This window comes from Lagenorhynchus albirostris, chromosome 9, assembly GCF_949774975.1.
Source record: "Lagenorhynchus albirostris chromosome 9, mLagAlb1.1, whole genome shotgun sequence".
NCBI classification, from domain to species: domain Eukaryota; kingdom Metazoa; phylum Chordata; class Mammalia; order Artiodactyla; family Delphinidae; genus Lagenorhynchus; species Lagenorhynchus albirostris.
Genome location: NC_083103.1, coordinates 8306704 through 8319560, shown reverse-complemented (window position 1 = coordinate 8319560; position 12857 = coordinate 8306704). Strand labels below are relative to the sequence as shown.

The 12857-nt window shown below is 55.8% G+C and overlaps 1 protein-coding gene across 5 annotated transcripts; it reads left to right on the top strand.

Moving 5' to 3' along the window:
• Window positions 1–11816, top strand: SPINDOC (spindlin interactor and repressor of chromatin binding). Of its 5 annotated transcripts, XM_060158867.1 has the most exons (8): window positions 1–232; window positions 483–572; window positions 3540–3869; window positions 3948–4094; window positions 4245–4397; window positions 4536–4736; window positions 8362–8422; window positions 11026–11161. In XM_060158867.1, the coding sequence occupies exons 1-7, from the start codon at window positions 106–108 to the stop codon at window positions 8409–8411; spliced, it is 1098 nt and encodes a 365-aa protein (XP_060014850.1). In that variant the 5' UTR covers window positions 1–105; the 3' UTR covers window positions 8412–8422; window positions 11026–11161. The 5 variants fall into 5 exon arrangements, with proteins under 5 accessions (XP_060014850.1, XP_060014847.1, XP_060014846.1 ...); XM_060158864.1 differs by lacking the exon at window positions 8362–8422 and having other exon boundaries at window positions 4245–4382; window positions 11026–11816; XM_060158863.1 differs by lacking the exon at window positions 8362–8422 and having other exon boundaries at window positions 11026–11816.
• Window positions 11817–12857: the final 1041 nt, after the last annotated feature.

Here is a 12857-nt window from a genome sequence, read left to right as displayed (position 1 = left end):
GCGGGGAGGGGGCTGCACGGGGCGGGAGGCGGCCGCCGGCTTGCGTGCAGGCCTGCGCGCCAGTCCTCCGGCGTCCGGTCACCGAGAGCCCCCCCAGGCCGCGCCATGGCCCTGAAGGCCGAGGGCGCCGCGCTCGACTGCTTCGAGGTGACACTCAAATGCGAGGAGGGGGAGGACGACGAGGAGGCCATGGTGGTGGCCGTAATCCCGCGGCCCGAGCCGATGCTCAGAGGTGAGAATGGGAGGGGAATCCCACTTCCGCGTCACGGTCCGGGGCTCGGGCTTCCCCCCCACACACCAGTCGGGGGTCCGGGTACCCCCTCCCGCACCTCCAGTCAGGGGCCCAAGCGCCCCCACTCCACTCCGGCCTGGTGCCCGGGCGCCCCCTTCCCCCTTCTGTCTGAGGTACTGGCGCTCTCTTGTTCCGCCCCCAGCGGGGTTTGGAATCTCAGGCCTTCCCGAATTCCCCCTCCCCCACCCAGGGTCTGGAGCCTTCGATCCACGCCCCGCGAGCTCCGGATCTTCCGGTGCCCGAGCGCCCCCTCGCCCGGGCCCAGCACGACGGCTTCGAGGTGACGCTGGCGGGTCCCACCCCTCCCCCCTCCCCCTTCCCTCTACCCCCCCGCCGCGGAGGCAGAGACAGAGGCAGGCCCAGGGGCCAGGCCGTGTTCTCGGCCGAGGGGCGGCAGGGCCTCCACGCCGGAGCTAGGGGCCCCGCACCTTGGTGTCCGGAGTGATTCGGTGGGTGGAGGCAGGCGCCGCTGCAGCCCGCCAAAAGGTGGATTTTAAGGGCGCTCCGTGCAGAATGCTTTCCTACGCTCCCTTCACCATCCCCGGGCCTTGCGCTTGCATAAGCCACAGGTGTCAGATTCTCGCGCTGCAAGGGTGAAAGGGGTTGCATAGGACACCTAGTTTTGGAAAAGGAGTGCTTGCTACGGGCGCCCTCAGCCACTCTAGAAGGGGATTGGCCTCGGGAAGGGGTTTGAGGAGCAGTCTGGGAGCACTCGCTTTCCCCTCCTCCCTCAGCGATTTCTCCAGTCCTCAGGATCTTGCAAACTCTAAGAAAACAAAGAGCCACCTTAGTGGAAGACACACTATTCATAAAAATGCAAAATCTTTTCATTCCTAGATACCCCGTCCCTCAGGGGGACAGTACCCAAAAGGTTGAGAGCAAGGCCATTCATTTAGCCTCAGCAGGATATGGTGATGTCTCCCTGCACTGCCTCTCCTTTTTGGAATCAAGAGTGCTATAAAATGAGGGAAATAAAGGCCACTACCCTTCTCAGAGCTTTCAATCCAAAAGAGAGGTTCTTTCTGTACTTCTGCTAATATTTCTCGAGTGCTCAGTGCCAGGCTGTCTCAGTTAACCCTCTCAACAACCCTGCGAGAGCATCCTCCTTCCCCAGAGAAGTGAATTCATTCAACAAGTATGTGGGGGCACCTCTTATATGTCAGGCACTGTTTTAGGCTAGGCATGCTAATAGCTATAAAGAAAGTCGAAACTCTGCTCTTCTGAAACATATATGTAGATACTAATGACCAAAGATAAATGAAGGTAAATAAATGTATAGCATGTCAGGTGGTTCAGAGAACAGGAAATCAAAGTAAGGAGAAAAGAGTGAGGGTGTTTTATTTGGAATATCAAGTGGTCGGGAAAGCTTTCTCTAATAGGGTGAATTTTGAACACAGACCAAAGGAAGCGAGGGAGAGAACCCTGTAGATAATTGGAGGTTAAGAATTTTCGGCAGAGAGAATAGTAAGTACAAAGGTCCTGAAGCAGAAGCTTCTTGAAAGATTTGGGGTGGGAAGAAAAACAGACGAATTCAAGGTTTTGGGCCTGAGCGACGGGAAGGATGGACTTGCCATTTGCCGAGACGGAAAGACTGGAGTGCAGGCCTGTGGGAGATGGGGAGTTAAAGTTTGAACATGGCAAGTTTGAGAAGTTTATGACACATTCAAGCACAGATGTCAGATGGTAAGTAAGGCATGTGAATCTAAATTTCCTGGGAGAGTCTGGTTAGAGGTATAGACATGGGAGTTGTCAGCAGGCGGGCACTGGGATGAGACCACCAGAGGAAGGAGGTAGATATAGATGGGGTCCCAGGACCCTTGTGGAATGCTCCAGTGATTCCAGTTTAGAGACTGAGTCATTCCTCATCAAACACTGCTGAGTGCCACTACATGCCAGGCACCGTGCCGAGTGCTGGAGATACAGTTGTGAAGGATCAAAAATCCATGCTGTCTTGGACCTACAGTGCAGTCAGGAGACAAAGGGAACGAGTAGGAAATGAAGCAGTGAGGGGAGCAGGGAGCTCAGGTGGGGCAGATGGCAGCTTTCTAAGGGATGGCAGACAAGCCTTGGGTGAGAAGACGGCTCTGTTCCGGAGAAGGGACTGGCACGGGTGCCCGAAAAATAGCTCCAGTGAAGTAAGAGAAGAACCAATAGAAGGTGGTGCCCTGGAGTCCAAGGGACAAAAATCAAGATGGAAGAAGCCATCTGTCAAAGGACAAAGTTGAAGAGCTGACCGCTGGGTTTAGCATTGGTGACCTTGACAAGAGCTGTTTTCGAGGAGTGGTGGGAAAGAAAGCCCAACTGCAACCAAGGGGTTCCTGCCCACAGTCACATCTGAGCGGGGTGCAGCCCAGCCTTGGAGCTAGACCTGAGACCAAGCCGGTTCTCAGACCCAGTTCAAATGCCACCTCTTCCAGGTAGTCCCCAGGTGTTCGGGTCTCCCATGTTTGTCTTTCGCTCCATCTTCTCAGGTGGGAGGGAGGTGCAGCCACAAGGGATCAGAAACCCTGAGCTGCCAGGCTAACGTGGGTCTGAGCCTGAATCCTTTGCTGAGCTGAGAAGGGTTCCCATCCTGTCGGAGCTTATGGTCCATGTGCACAGAGAACAGGTGCTGAGTCGACCAGTAGGGACGAGCTAGGTTACTGCTGTAAAGGCTTTGGGAGGGGAGGCTGTTTCCGACAGGATGGGAGGCCTCTTGAAGGGACCTCAGCAAGTGGAGGAACAGGCATGGATGCCGTTCACTGACCCGAGAAGGCTCATTGAGCGTCTCCTCTCCTACGTGCCAGGCCCTGCGGGGACAGTAAGATGACGAAATTTACCATTCTTGTCCTCAAGGAAGTGCTTCGCTGCCGTGGCCTGGTAGTCGCATATGGATATAATCACCTGCCAGGGGTGGGAGGTCAGGAAGGCTTCACAGGGCTGAGGTTTTGAGCGGGGCCATGAAGGAAGTAGAGGACTTTGCCAGACTGGTGGGCTGCCAAGACCGTAGACATGCAGGAACGCAGTCTGTGGAAATGCCTGTTGGACCTGTGGTCGGAGACTAGATTGAGGTAGCAGGATGCCGAGGCATGTAGGCTGTGTTTATCGTGGCTAGTGCCTTGTGGACTCCAGGGGAAGGGAGAAAGAGACTCTAGGTGGGAAAGTTCCTTCCCTACATATGCCACCAGGTTTGGGGAATCCTGTTCTCTGTATTGTTGGTTGTGGGCACCTTTACTGACAGTACCCGCCCCCTCCTCTCCCTCCGTAGTGGCCCAGCAGGAGAAGACCCCACCGCCGAGGCCCAGCCTGCTAGAGGCAGGCAGCGATGGCTGTGAGGAGCCCAGGCAGCAGGTGTCTTGGGAGCAGGAGTTCCTGGTGGGGAACAGCCCGGGAGGCAGCGGGCGGGCACTGTGCATGGTGTGTGGGGCCGAGATCCGGGCCCCCTCGGCGGACACGGCACGCGCCCACATCCTGGAGCAGCACCCTCACACCCTGGACCTGAGCCCTTCCGAGAAGAGCAATATCCTGGAGGCCTGGAGTGAGGGGGTGGCCCTTTTGCAGGACTTCAGGGCCGAGCAGCCGTCCCCGCCCCATTCAGGTAGCTGGGCTGGGGGAGGGGAGGAGGGGGAAGGAAAAGTCAGGACTCTTGTTGCTCACTGGCGTCTGCCCCCTTCAGACTCAGGCCAGGAGGTCGAAGTGGACCCAGACTCCGACCCGGACCCCGAAATGCCAGCAGAGATTGTCGTTCTCCTCGACTCCGAGGACAACCCCTCCCTCCCTAGAAGGAGCCGGCCCAGGGGACTCCGCCCTCTGGAGCTTCCTGGTCAGTCATCCCAAAGCCTCAGAGGCTGAGTTGGGGGGAGGGGAAGCATGGGCCCTGCCATCTGGGTGGAGAGAGGCTGCTGGGCAGGTACCCTCAGCAGCCCTGTGGTTATGGCAATCAGGCCTCTTAAAAAGGTCTTGTCTTTTGCAGCGGCCCCTGTCCCAGAGCCGGTAAGCAAGAAGCCACGTGGTCAGAGATGGAAGGAACCCCCTGGGGAGGAGCCGGTCAGAAAGAAAAGAGGCAGACCCATGACCAAAACCCTGGACCTGGACCCGGACCCGGACCCAGGTGAAGGCGAGGAAGGTGTGGGCTCCAGGAGGAAAGCTAGGACCCTGGGGGGGTGGGGGGATGCGTGGCAGAGGGCACCTGCACCTCAGCTGAGGCCATGGGCTCAGCCCTTGGGAGTCTGACCTCACAGTTCCATCCTGTCCTCCCTTCCAGATCCCCCCTCACCCGGCTCACCCACTGAGACTTTTGCGGCTCCCGCCGAGGTCCGACACTTCACCGACGGCAGCTTCCCCGCTGGCTTCGTCCTCCAGCTCTTCTCCCACACCCAGCTCAGGGCCTCAGACAGCAAGGACTCGCCCAAAGAGGGGAGAGTAGCAGAAGGAGGTCTTCTCCAGCCGGAAAGCCCCTCTCCAGGTGAGCTCGTGAGAGGAGCTGACAAGTGCGGGGTCAGGAAGGCCGCATCCCTGGGGTCTGGCCTCCACGAGGCTGCTTGGCAGCAGAGCCCAGGCTAGAGGTGGCTGGTGCTCCAGTCCCCTGGGAGAGGGGCCGAGGGCAGGTGGATTTAAATACAGTAGCCAGCCAGAGAGCTGAGTTTTTTTGTGAGCTCCTTGGGAGTGTCCTGGCTGGTTGGTAGGTTGGGTTAGGCCAGTGCTCCCCAAAAGCCCGACACCCATCACCGCAGTTAAGGTTGATTCCAGCTGGAGCCTGAGGTGCCCACCTTGGCCCCGGTGAACCAGGGGCCTAGATGGGACCGATAGCAGAATAGACGGGGCAAGCACTCAGCAGACACCTCAGCTCAGTTTACGTCTAATAATAGCAGTAAGCGCTTGTGTTTTTATCATGTTCTCCGATTTTAAGAAACTCATATGCAGCTCATCTGGCCCTTATAAAAGTATCTTTTCCAGATGGACCGACTGAGTCTCAGAGAGATGGTTCCTCCTCTACAGTCCTTGCATTCATTTCCTGAGACTGTTGTAACAAACTACCACAAACTTTGTGGCTTACAACAACACAGATATACTACTTTTTAGTCCCGGAGGTCAGAGGACTGGAACGGGTCTCACTGGGCTACAGTCAGGGTGTCAGCAGGGCTGGGTTCCTTTCTGGCTCCTAAAGGAGGAAGTCTTGCCTCTGCCAGCTTCTAGCAGCTGCCTGTGTTCCTTGGCTTGTGCCCTCCTTCCATCTTCAAAGCAGGCCGTGGCCAGTGCAGTCTTTCTCAGGATGCCACTTTTGGGTCTGACTCTTCTGCCTTCTCCTTCCCCTTTAAAGGCCCTTGCGATTACACTGAGCCCACCCAGACCATCCAGATCTCCGTTTTATTTTAAAGTTGGCTGATTAACAATGTCAGTTCCATCTGTGGTCTTAATTCTCCCTTGCCGTGTAAGATACCGTATTCACGGGTCCTGGGGATTAGGACTTGAACGTCTTTGGGGACCGGTAAACTGCTACCACAGTCACGTAGCCTAGCAGTAGCAGAATTGAGATGAGACTGGCCTGTGTTCCAGCAGGGCAGGGCTGAGCCTGGTTCCTCTCTCTCTCTCTTCATCTCGCCAGGCCAGGCCCTGCTTGCAGTATCTCAGACGCAAAAAATGTTTTTTCTTTTTTTTTTCTTTCTTTTTTGGCTGTGTTGGATCGTCGTTGCTGCGCACAGGCTTTCTCTAGTTGTGGCGAGCGGGGGCTACTCTTCATTGCGGTGGCTTCTCTTGTTGCGGAGCACAGGTTCTAGGTGCGCGGGCTTCAGTAGTTGTGGCTCGCGGCTCAGTAATTGTGGCTCGTGGGCTCTAGAGTGCAGGCTCAGTAATTGTGGCACACAGGCCTAGTTGCTTCACCGCGTGTGGGATCTTCCCGGACCAGGGCTCGAACCCACGTCCCCTGCATTGGCAGGCAGACTCTTAACCACTGTGCCACCAGAGAAGCCCCAGAAAGTGATTCTTGAAGGAGTGAATGTGTGATGCAGAGAGTGCCTCGTCCCGCCTGCCTGAAATGGGCGTTTGGAGTTGGAGCCCTGAGGAAGATGGCGCATGGGGTGCTGGAGGCTCCCCAGAGCAGGGCTCTCAAAAAGGAGGTGTACTTTTTGCCTAAAGAAAAAGGCAAACCTGTCACTTCAGCCCACATCACTCAGTGGTGACCACTGTCAAAAATTTGGCTTGCGTCCTTTGGACCTTTTCCAAAGCTCTGTGCACGTCTGCACGTGTGCTTTCATGTATTTATTCTTTACCACTTTTTCTAGTCTGGAGGCAGGCCTCACCCCTGTGAGGTTGTAACTGTCTCAGGTTTCAGCTTGAGTCACCTTCCAGTCCTGCTTCCCCAGGACTGTGCTCTGCCTGGACTTGAGTGTTTCCCGGGCCCCCTTGTATTGTCAGTGGACCCCTGCTCTAAATGGCTGATCTCTTCCACTGGCTGATGAGTCCTCTGGTTTCATTCTTGAAAGTGGGGGCTTTATTTTGACCCCTGGGGTACCCTGTGCCCAAACCCCACTTGTGTGGAGTGACCAATAGGTGAGAAGGGCATCCTTGAGATCTCAGGTTTATTTGGGGTGAGTGGGCAAAGCCTGAGATTTGGGGTTCAGCAAGCTGATTGAATGAGTGAGAGGGATGGAGAGGGCTGAGAGGTGTTCCCAGCAGAGGCTGGGACCTGTGGAGGTTGGAGACAGTCCAGAAACTGCAGGAGGCACTAAGTGACATAGCAGCAAGTGTTCCGCAGCCCAGCTATGGGAAATGACAGGAGTGCCACAGCCTTTGTCCCCACGAAACTCACAGTCTGCCTAAGCGTACAAGTCAGCAAATAGAGAATAGTGTGGTGCCCACGATGGTTCTGTGCCGAGCACAGGCTCCAGACCAGTGGTTTCAGGTCGGTTTGGGGTTTTAAGTACCCAAAGCTCAGATTTCCCAGAAACCTGTGAGGCTTCAACCAGAATGTCTCTACTTTGAGTTGTTTTATTTGTTGAAACTCTCCAAAGATCTTATTTGAGTAAAGATCCTACCACTTTAAATCAAGGATATAAGAGTTGGGGGGCGGGGAGTCACTGTGGTCAGGTCAGCTGACCTGATGGATATGTGTGTCAAGCAGTCAGGGACGACTTGCTGGACTTTCAGGGGCCTCCCAGGCTGAAGGTGGGGACCTGGCCAGGAGAGGAGGTGAGCCCTGAGGGCCCACTCGCACACAGTGGAAAAAAGCCTCCTGCTGGGGGGGGGTGTGTGCAGATAGTGGAAAAAAGCCTCTTTGTCCTGCTGGGGGGAGTGTGGGGGGGTGTCAGCACCTAAAACAGGGCCTGGTTGTGTGTGTGTGTGTGTGTGTGTGTGTGTGTGTGTGTGTGTGTGTGTGTGTGTGTGTGTGTGTGTGTGTGTGTGTGTGTGTGTGTGTGTGTGTGAGAGAGAGAGAGAGAGAGAGAGAGATAGAGCACCTAGAACAGGGCCTGGGGGTGTGTGTGTGTGAGCACCTAGAACGGGGCCTGTGTGTGTGTGTGTGTGTGTGTGTGTGTGTGTGTGTGAGAGAGAGAGAGAGAGAGAGAGAGAGAGAGAGCACCTAGAACGGCCTGGCACCAAGAAAGCCCTCAGGGAAGATTTTTTGACAGATGAGTGGATGGCGGCTGCCTTCACTCGTCATCCTGGTGGTGACATTTCCAGAGTCTCTGCTCAGAGACAAGCCTTAGTGAGAAACGAGAGAAGTGGGCCCCAGCCACCCCCTGGAGAAGGTGTACACATTTACACACACATGCACACGTGTGGAGGAAGGGGAGGGGAGGAAGTGGGGAAGCAGAGCAGTTTGGGCCAGGAGAGAAGTCGGGGCGGTTCTGGGGTTGGGGTGCTGCAGCTTGTCCCAGGGACAGAGAAGTCCTCTTGGCTTGCTCTCTGATGGCCTGGGGCTCTGCTCACGCACTGCTTCTGAAAGAAGATCTCTCTACCGCACCTCAGGCCTCGCTCTCCTGAAACAGCCCTCCCCACCACCCACCCCTTTGCCCTCCCTGCTATCAGGAAGAATTGGCACTTAATTCCAATGTACTGAGTTCTTTTAATGTATTTTTTCCTGAAATCCACAGGACCACCTTATAAAGGATTATTATGTCCACTTTACAGAAGAGGAAACTGAGCCTTGGGCAGGTGTGTTTCACCCATGCGACTCCCCGCCTGCAATGAGGGCCAGGAATCAGTTCTCTGTCAGACCAGGAGCTGTTCTTTTCTCTGGGTCTTCCCCATCAGCCTACGCAAAGCTGTTCTTTCTCCCTTCTTGACCCCTCATCCCATCGTAGCCACTGTCCCGTTTATCCCCGAGCCTTTGCAGCAGAGCTGGAGCGCTCTTCTATACTGTCTCCAGTCTGTCCTTAGAAGCCACTTGAGTCAAACTCACGCTCACCACCCTACACTAAAATGGCTTTTTTGGCAACATTGCCATTGACTTCCATAAAGTTAGATCTGGTGGTCAGTCCTCAGTCCTTATCTTTCCTGACCTGGCAAAAACAAGGAACCCCTCCCTCCTTCCCTCCTTCCTGGAGACCCTTTCTGCCCTTGGCCTCTCGGGCAGCAGCATGCCTGGGTTGCACCTGCCTCTCTTGCTTGTTCTTTCCTAGCTCCCCAAGTGGGATCCTATGGTTGTTTTTCTTCCCATTTCTGGAACATATGTTCCTTTGGGTCAGGATGTTTGCCTGTTTCATTTACTGTGATATCCGCAGTGCCCAGCACAGAATAGGTACTGCTTCTGTATTTGGTGGATGAATGAATGACCCAACCGTGGGTCAGGGTCTGCACTCAACGCCCTGGGTGATCCCATCCAGGCTCACAGCTTGAAGGACAGTTCCTGTGCTTACAGTCCCACCTTTCTCCTCCACCCCAGACCTCTCCCTTCGGTTCCAGCCTCTCTCTTACCCGTATGACGTGTCTGATTGGTTGCTTAAAAGATCCCCCAAACTCGGAGTTTCTGACGGCGTTTCTGAACGGAACCCCCGGTCTCCTCCCCTCACCTCCGGCCACTCTATTTGCCCCCAGTCTTCCCTTACCCAGGAAGCTGGAGCCCCGTTCTTCAGTTTGCTTGGACCAAACCCTCAGAGTCATCATCTTCTGTCTCTCTCAGACCCCACATCCGTCCATCAGCAAATCCTGTTAGCCCCACCTCCAAGATGCTCAGAATTGACCCCCCTGTCACTACCCCTACTGCTGCTACTTTCATCCAAGCTTCCTTAACAACCTTTGAACTTGTCTCCTAGCTTCTGAGCTTTGCCCTCTGTGGTCGGTCTCATACAGCAGCCAGAGCCCCTGTTGAAACACAAGTGGGATCCTGGCACTGCTCTGCTCAGAGCTCTCCAGCACCGTCGCTGTCGCACTTCAGATAAAAGTCAGAGTCCTCGTGGAGACCAGTGGTCCTCAAACCAGGATCTTCACCTCTTCTGCCCACCAGGGCATCTGCATTTGCTCTTCCTCCCGTCAGGAATGCTGTTCCCCAGCTAGACACGCCGCTGACTCCTCGCTTCCTGTATGTTTTGCTCACGCACCAGCTCTGTGAGGCCCTCCCTGCTACCCCGTCCCCTTCCCTGGTGTACTTTACTTTGCTTCTGTCTATATATGTCACATTGCATTCTTGCTTTGTTCATCCTGTTTATTGGCTCTCACCACTGGAATGTAAATTCCAGGAAGGCCACTTGGCCTGCTCCATGTTCTGGGGAAGCCCCAGCAACTGGACTGGTGTTGGGCACAGTATAGTTGCCCAGTAAGTTATTGTTGAATTAAGGAGCCAGTGAGTAGGCTCCACTTGCCCTCGAGGAGCTTAGAGTTGGTCAGGGAGACAAACCAGCTCATGTGACTACAAAGCAGAACTTGTTCAGTCGCACGACCCAGTGGCAGCCATCGAGTCATTTTAAATCCCGGCAAACAGTACAGCAAAATTGTACCTGTTTTCTCTGCCAGATTTTAAATCACTGGGTCTCTAGAAACAGTGCAGAAGAAAACCACAAATAATACAGACGCCGCAACAGTTACAGTCACTGTTTTCTGGCTTTGTTTTTTGATGTAACTTTTGCGTGTGCCCGTGCCAAACCGGACATTTTGGTACCTGAACAGTGGCTGTCAGCCGTTCATATTCCCCTGTCTTAAGGCCTGGGTTTGTCCATTGTGAGTAGCTCCTCCACGCTGCTAAGTTGGACATCTGACCCCTGCGTGGTAGGTATTGACTCGGGAGATGAAGAGCCTGGTTGAGCTTCCAGAGCAGAGCTGAATGTTAACCCAGGACTCTCTGTCCAGTGCTCTCTCCTCCGCCCTGCATATTCACCTGGTTGCTCCTTTGTGGGCACAGTCATGTCTTTTTCTGCTTTGGGGTGTTCCCCACCCCACCACCTCTGCCCACACAAGGCAGAACCCATCCGGCTAGGGTGCCCAGTACGTCCTAGATGAAACGGAGTCAGCTGAAGGTGGTTGAGGGGAGCGGAGTACAGCACTAAGCGTCCGTGTGCCACAATACATGAGGGAGGAAGGCTGCGGAGGGCCTGCGCTGATGCCTGCGGAGGCGCGATGCCCTTGCGGTTGGTGCTGGTCCTTGGATGATCCAGGAGCACAGCCTGCCACTGTCCCCAGGCTTCTCCTCAGACCACAGGTCCTGGGCTATGGAATTGAAGGCCAGGAAATGGGGGTGTGGTTTACAGAGACCCTCGGGGGACATCCTCAAGGTGCGTTGTCTGGAGGGCCCTGACTCTCTCTCTGCTCCCATCCTTGCCCAGCTCCCCCTCCGGGGCTTCGCGGGACGCTGGATCTCCAGGTTATCCGCGTGCGGCTGGAGGAGCCCCCGGCAGTCAGCCTCCTGCAAGACTGGTCCAAGCATCCCCAGGGCACCAAGGGTGTGGGAGCAGGTGACAGCCCAGAATGGCCCGTGGTTCTGTCGGAATCCAGCACCACTGTCGGGGGGCAGCCAGAAGCAGGGAGTGGCCTGTAGGTTCTTTTCAGGGCGGGGAGAGGAGGCTTGTCACCCTTCGGCTTATCACTCAGAGCTGCCCAGCTCGGCCACCTGATGGAGAGTAAAACCAGGTGCCAAGGCAGGATGGAGGAGAGGAAGGTGGGCAGCATCCGCTATGACTCGGGGACGCTGGAAAATGTCTCCCCGAGTGAGGCGTGAGGCCAGGCCCTGAGGGGGACGGGGTGCCGAGGGCTGTCGTGTGGTAGGGCATTGGGCCTTTGGAGAACACCCACCCGATCCTTTTGCTGACCCAGACCTCTCTGTCCCCCTGACCTCCTCCCACCTTCTCAGCCCCCCACCATTCTCCCTTGGCACAGTGCCTTACGCAAGAGGTGGTCGTGACGGTGTTGAACTGAGTCCCACTACCTCGGGGGACGCCTCTCCTCCCCCACCCGTTTCGGCTCCTAAACCAGGAGGCCTCCATTACCTCTTCTTCCTGCTCCATCCCTGCAGGTGGCTGAAGTAGCCTACCTGGGGGCTCCGTCACTCACACTCTCCTCTTCACTCCTTCTCCTGTTGTATATATCTCCTTTGTTGACAATAAATTATTTTTTTTTATTAAGAGAGTTCCGTCTGGGCCGTCATTGGGGGAAGGGGTTTGCTAGCAGGATATCTGGCCTCCTGGAGCGACCTTGAGGAGGGCTAAGAGGTGGTCCTGGGTGTGAGCCAGAAAGCTGCTGCCCCAGAGGCTGGAACAGGGTCGGGGCAGGCTTTGTTGGGCCAGCAGACCGAGGCCGAGTCAGTGAGCAGGGCACCTCGCCCCCTCCCCTTACCCGTGTCCTCCAAATGGGGTCAGAAACGCCTTTAACAGGTACCTGCTGACTCGCTTGGTAAGCCTCTGTCTGTCCAAGACAGGCCACACTGGGGGGCTCAGGGGAGGAGCTGAGACTTAACATGACCTTTACAAAGTGCCCCGGCTGTGCCCAGTGTGCAGGGGAAGAGAAGCCTCCCCTCCCCCTGCCCCAGGAAAGGAAGGCAGGCGGTGGGGTCCTGAACGCCCCCAACCTTTCAGCGCTGAACGCTCAGCCTCATGGTCTGCCTGCCCTCTCCTCGGCTTAATTACACCAAGCCTTCGGCTGGTTTTCCTGTTCCCCAGACCCGGAGGTGGGTCCACTTGGATCTCTTCACCTGATTCCTAACCCCTTATCCTCCTAAATTAACCGTCACCAACCGAATCTGTGTAGGGTTGTGTTTTTCCTCTTTGGTGAAGGGGGCTCTCGAGAGGCACAGAGGGCTCTCAGATCCCAAACTTCACTGTCCCGTTCAGAATCTGGGGGTGAGTGGGATAAATAGGGCCATCCACCCTCTGCACCTGGACTGCTGATGGATCCCGTGCAGCCGGGGAGGGGCGGGGCAGAGGCAGGGCTCCCAGGGCAGTTGTTCCTGTGTGACACCAACCCCATCAGGTTTTGAGACTGACCAGAGAGCTGGTCCCTAAATAAGGAAGGGTGTGGGCTTGAGCGTGCTGTGCTGTGTGCCCGTCTGAGCTGGTGTCACCCGTGGGCTCAACCAGGTGTGAGTGATCTCAGCGTGGTTGACTCATGGGAGGTGGTCCTTTCTCCCCATCTGATGAGCTCGGGAGAAAGAGCCTAGGGACAT

What these genes read in the sequence shown, in the direction of transcription:
- SPINDOC (XM_060158863.1), top strand. Translation starts at nt 106, where the DNA reads ATGGCCCTGAAGGCCGAGGGCGCCGCGCTCGACTGCTTCGAGGTGACA. An exon ending in CCCAGGTGAAGGCGAGGAAG is followed by an intron (nt 4,398 to 4,535) that starts GTGTGGGCTCCA and finishes CCTCCCTTCCAG; the next exon opens with ATCCCCCCTCACCCGGCTCA. An exon ending in GCCGGAAAGCCCCTCTCCAG is followed by an intron (nt 4,737 to 11,025) that starts GTGAGCTCGTGA and finishes ATCCTTGCCCAG; the next exon opens with CTCCCCCTCCGGGGCTTCGC.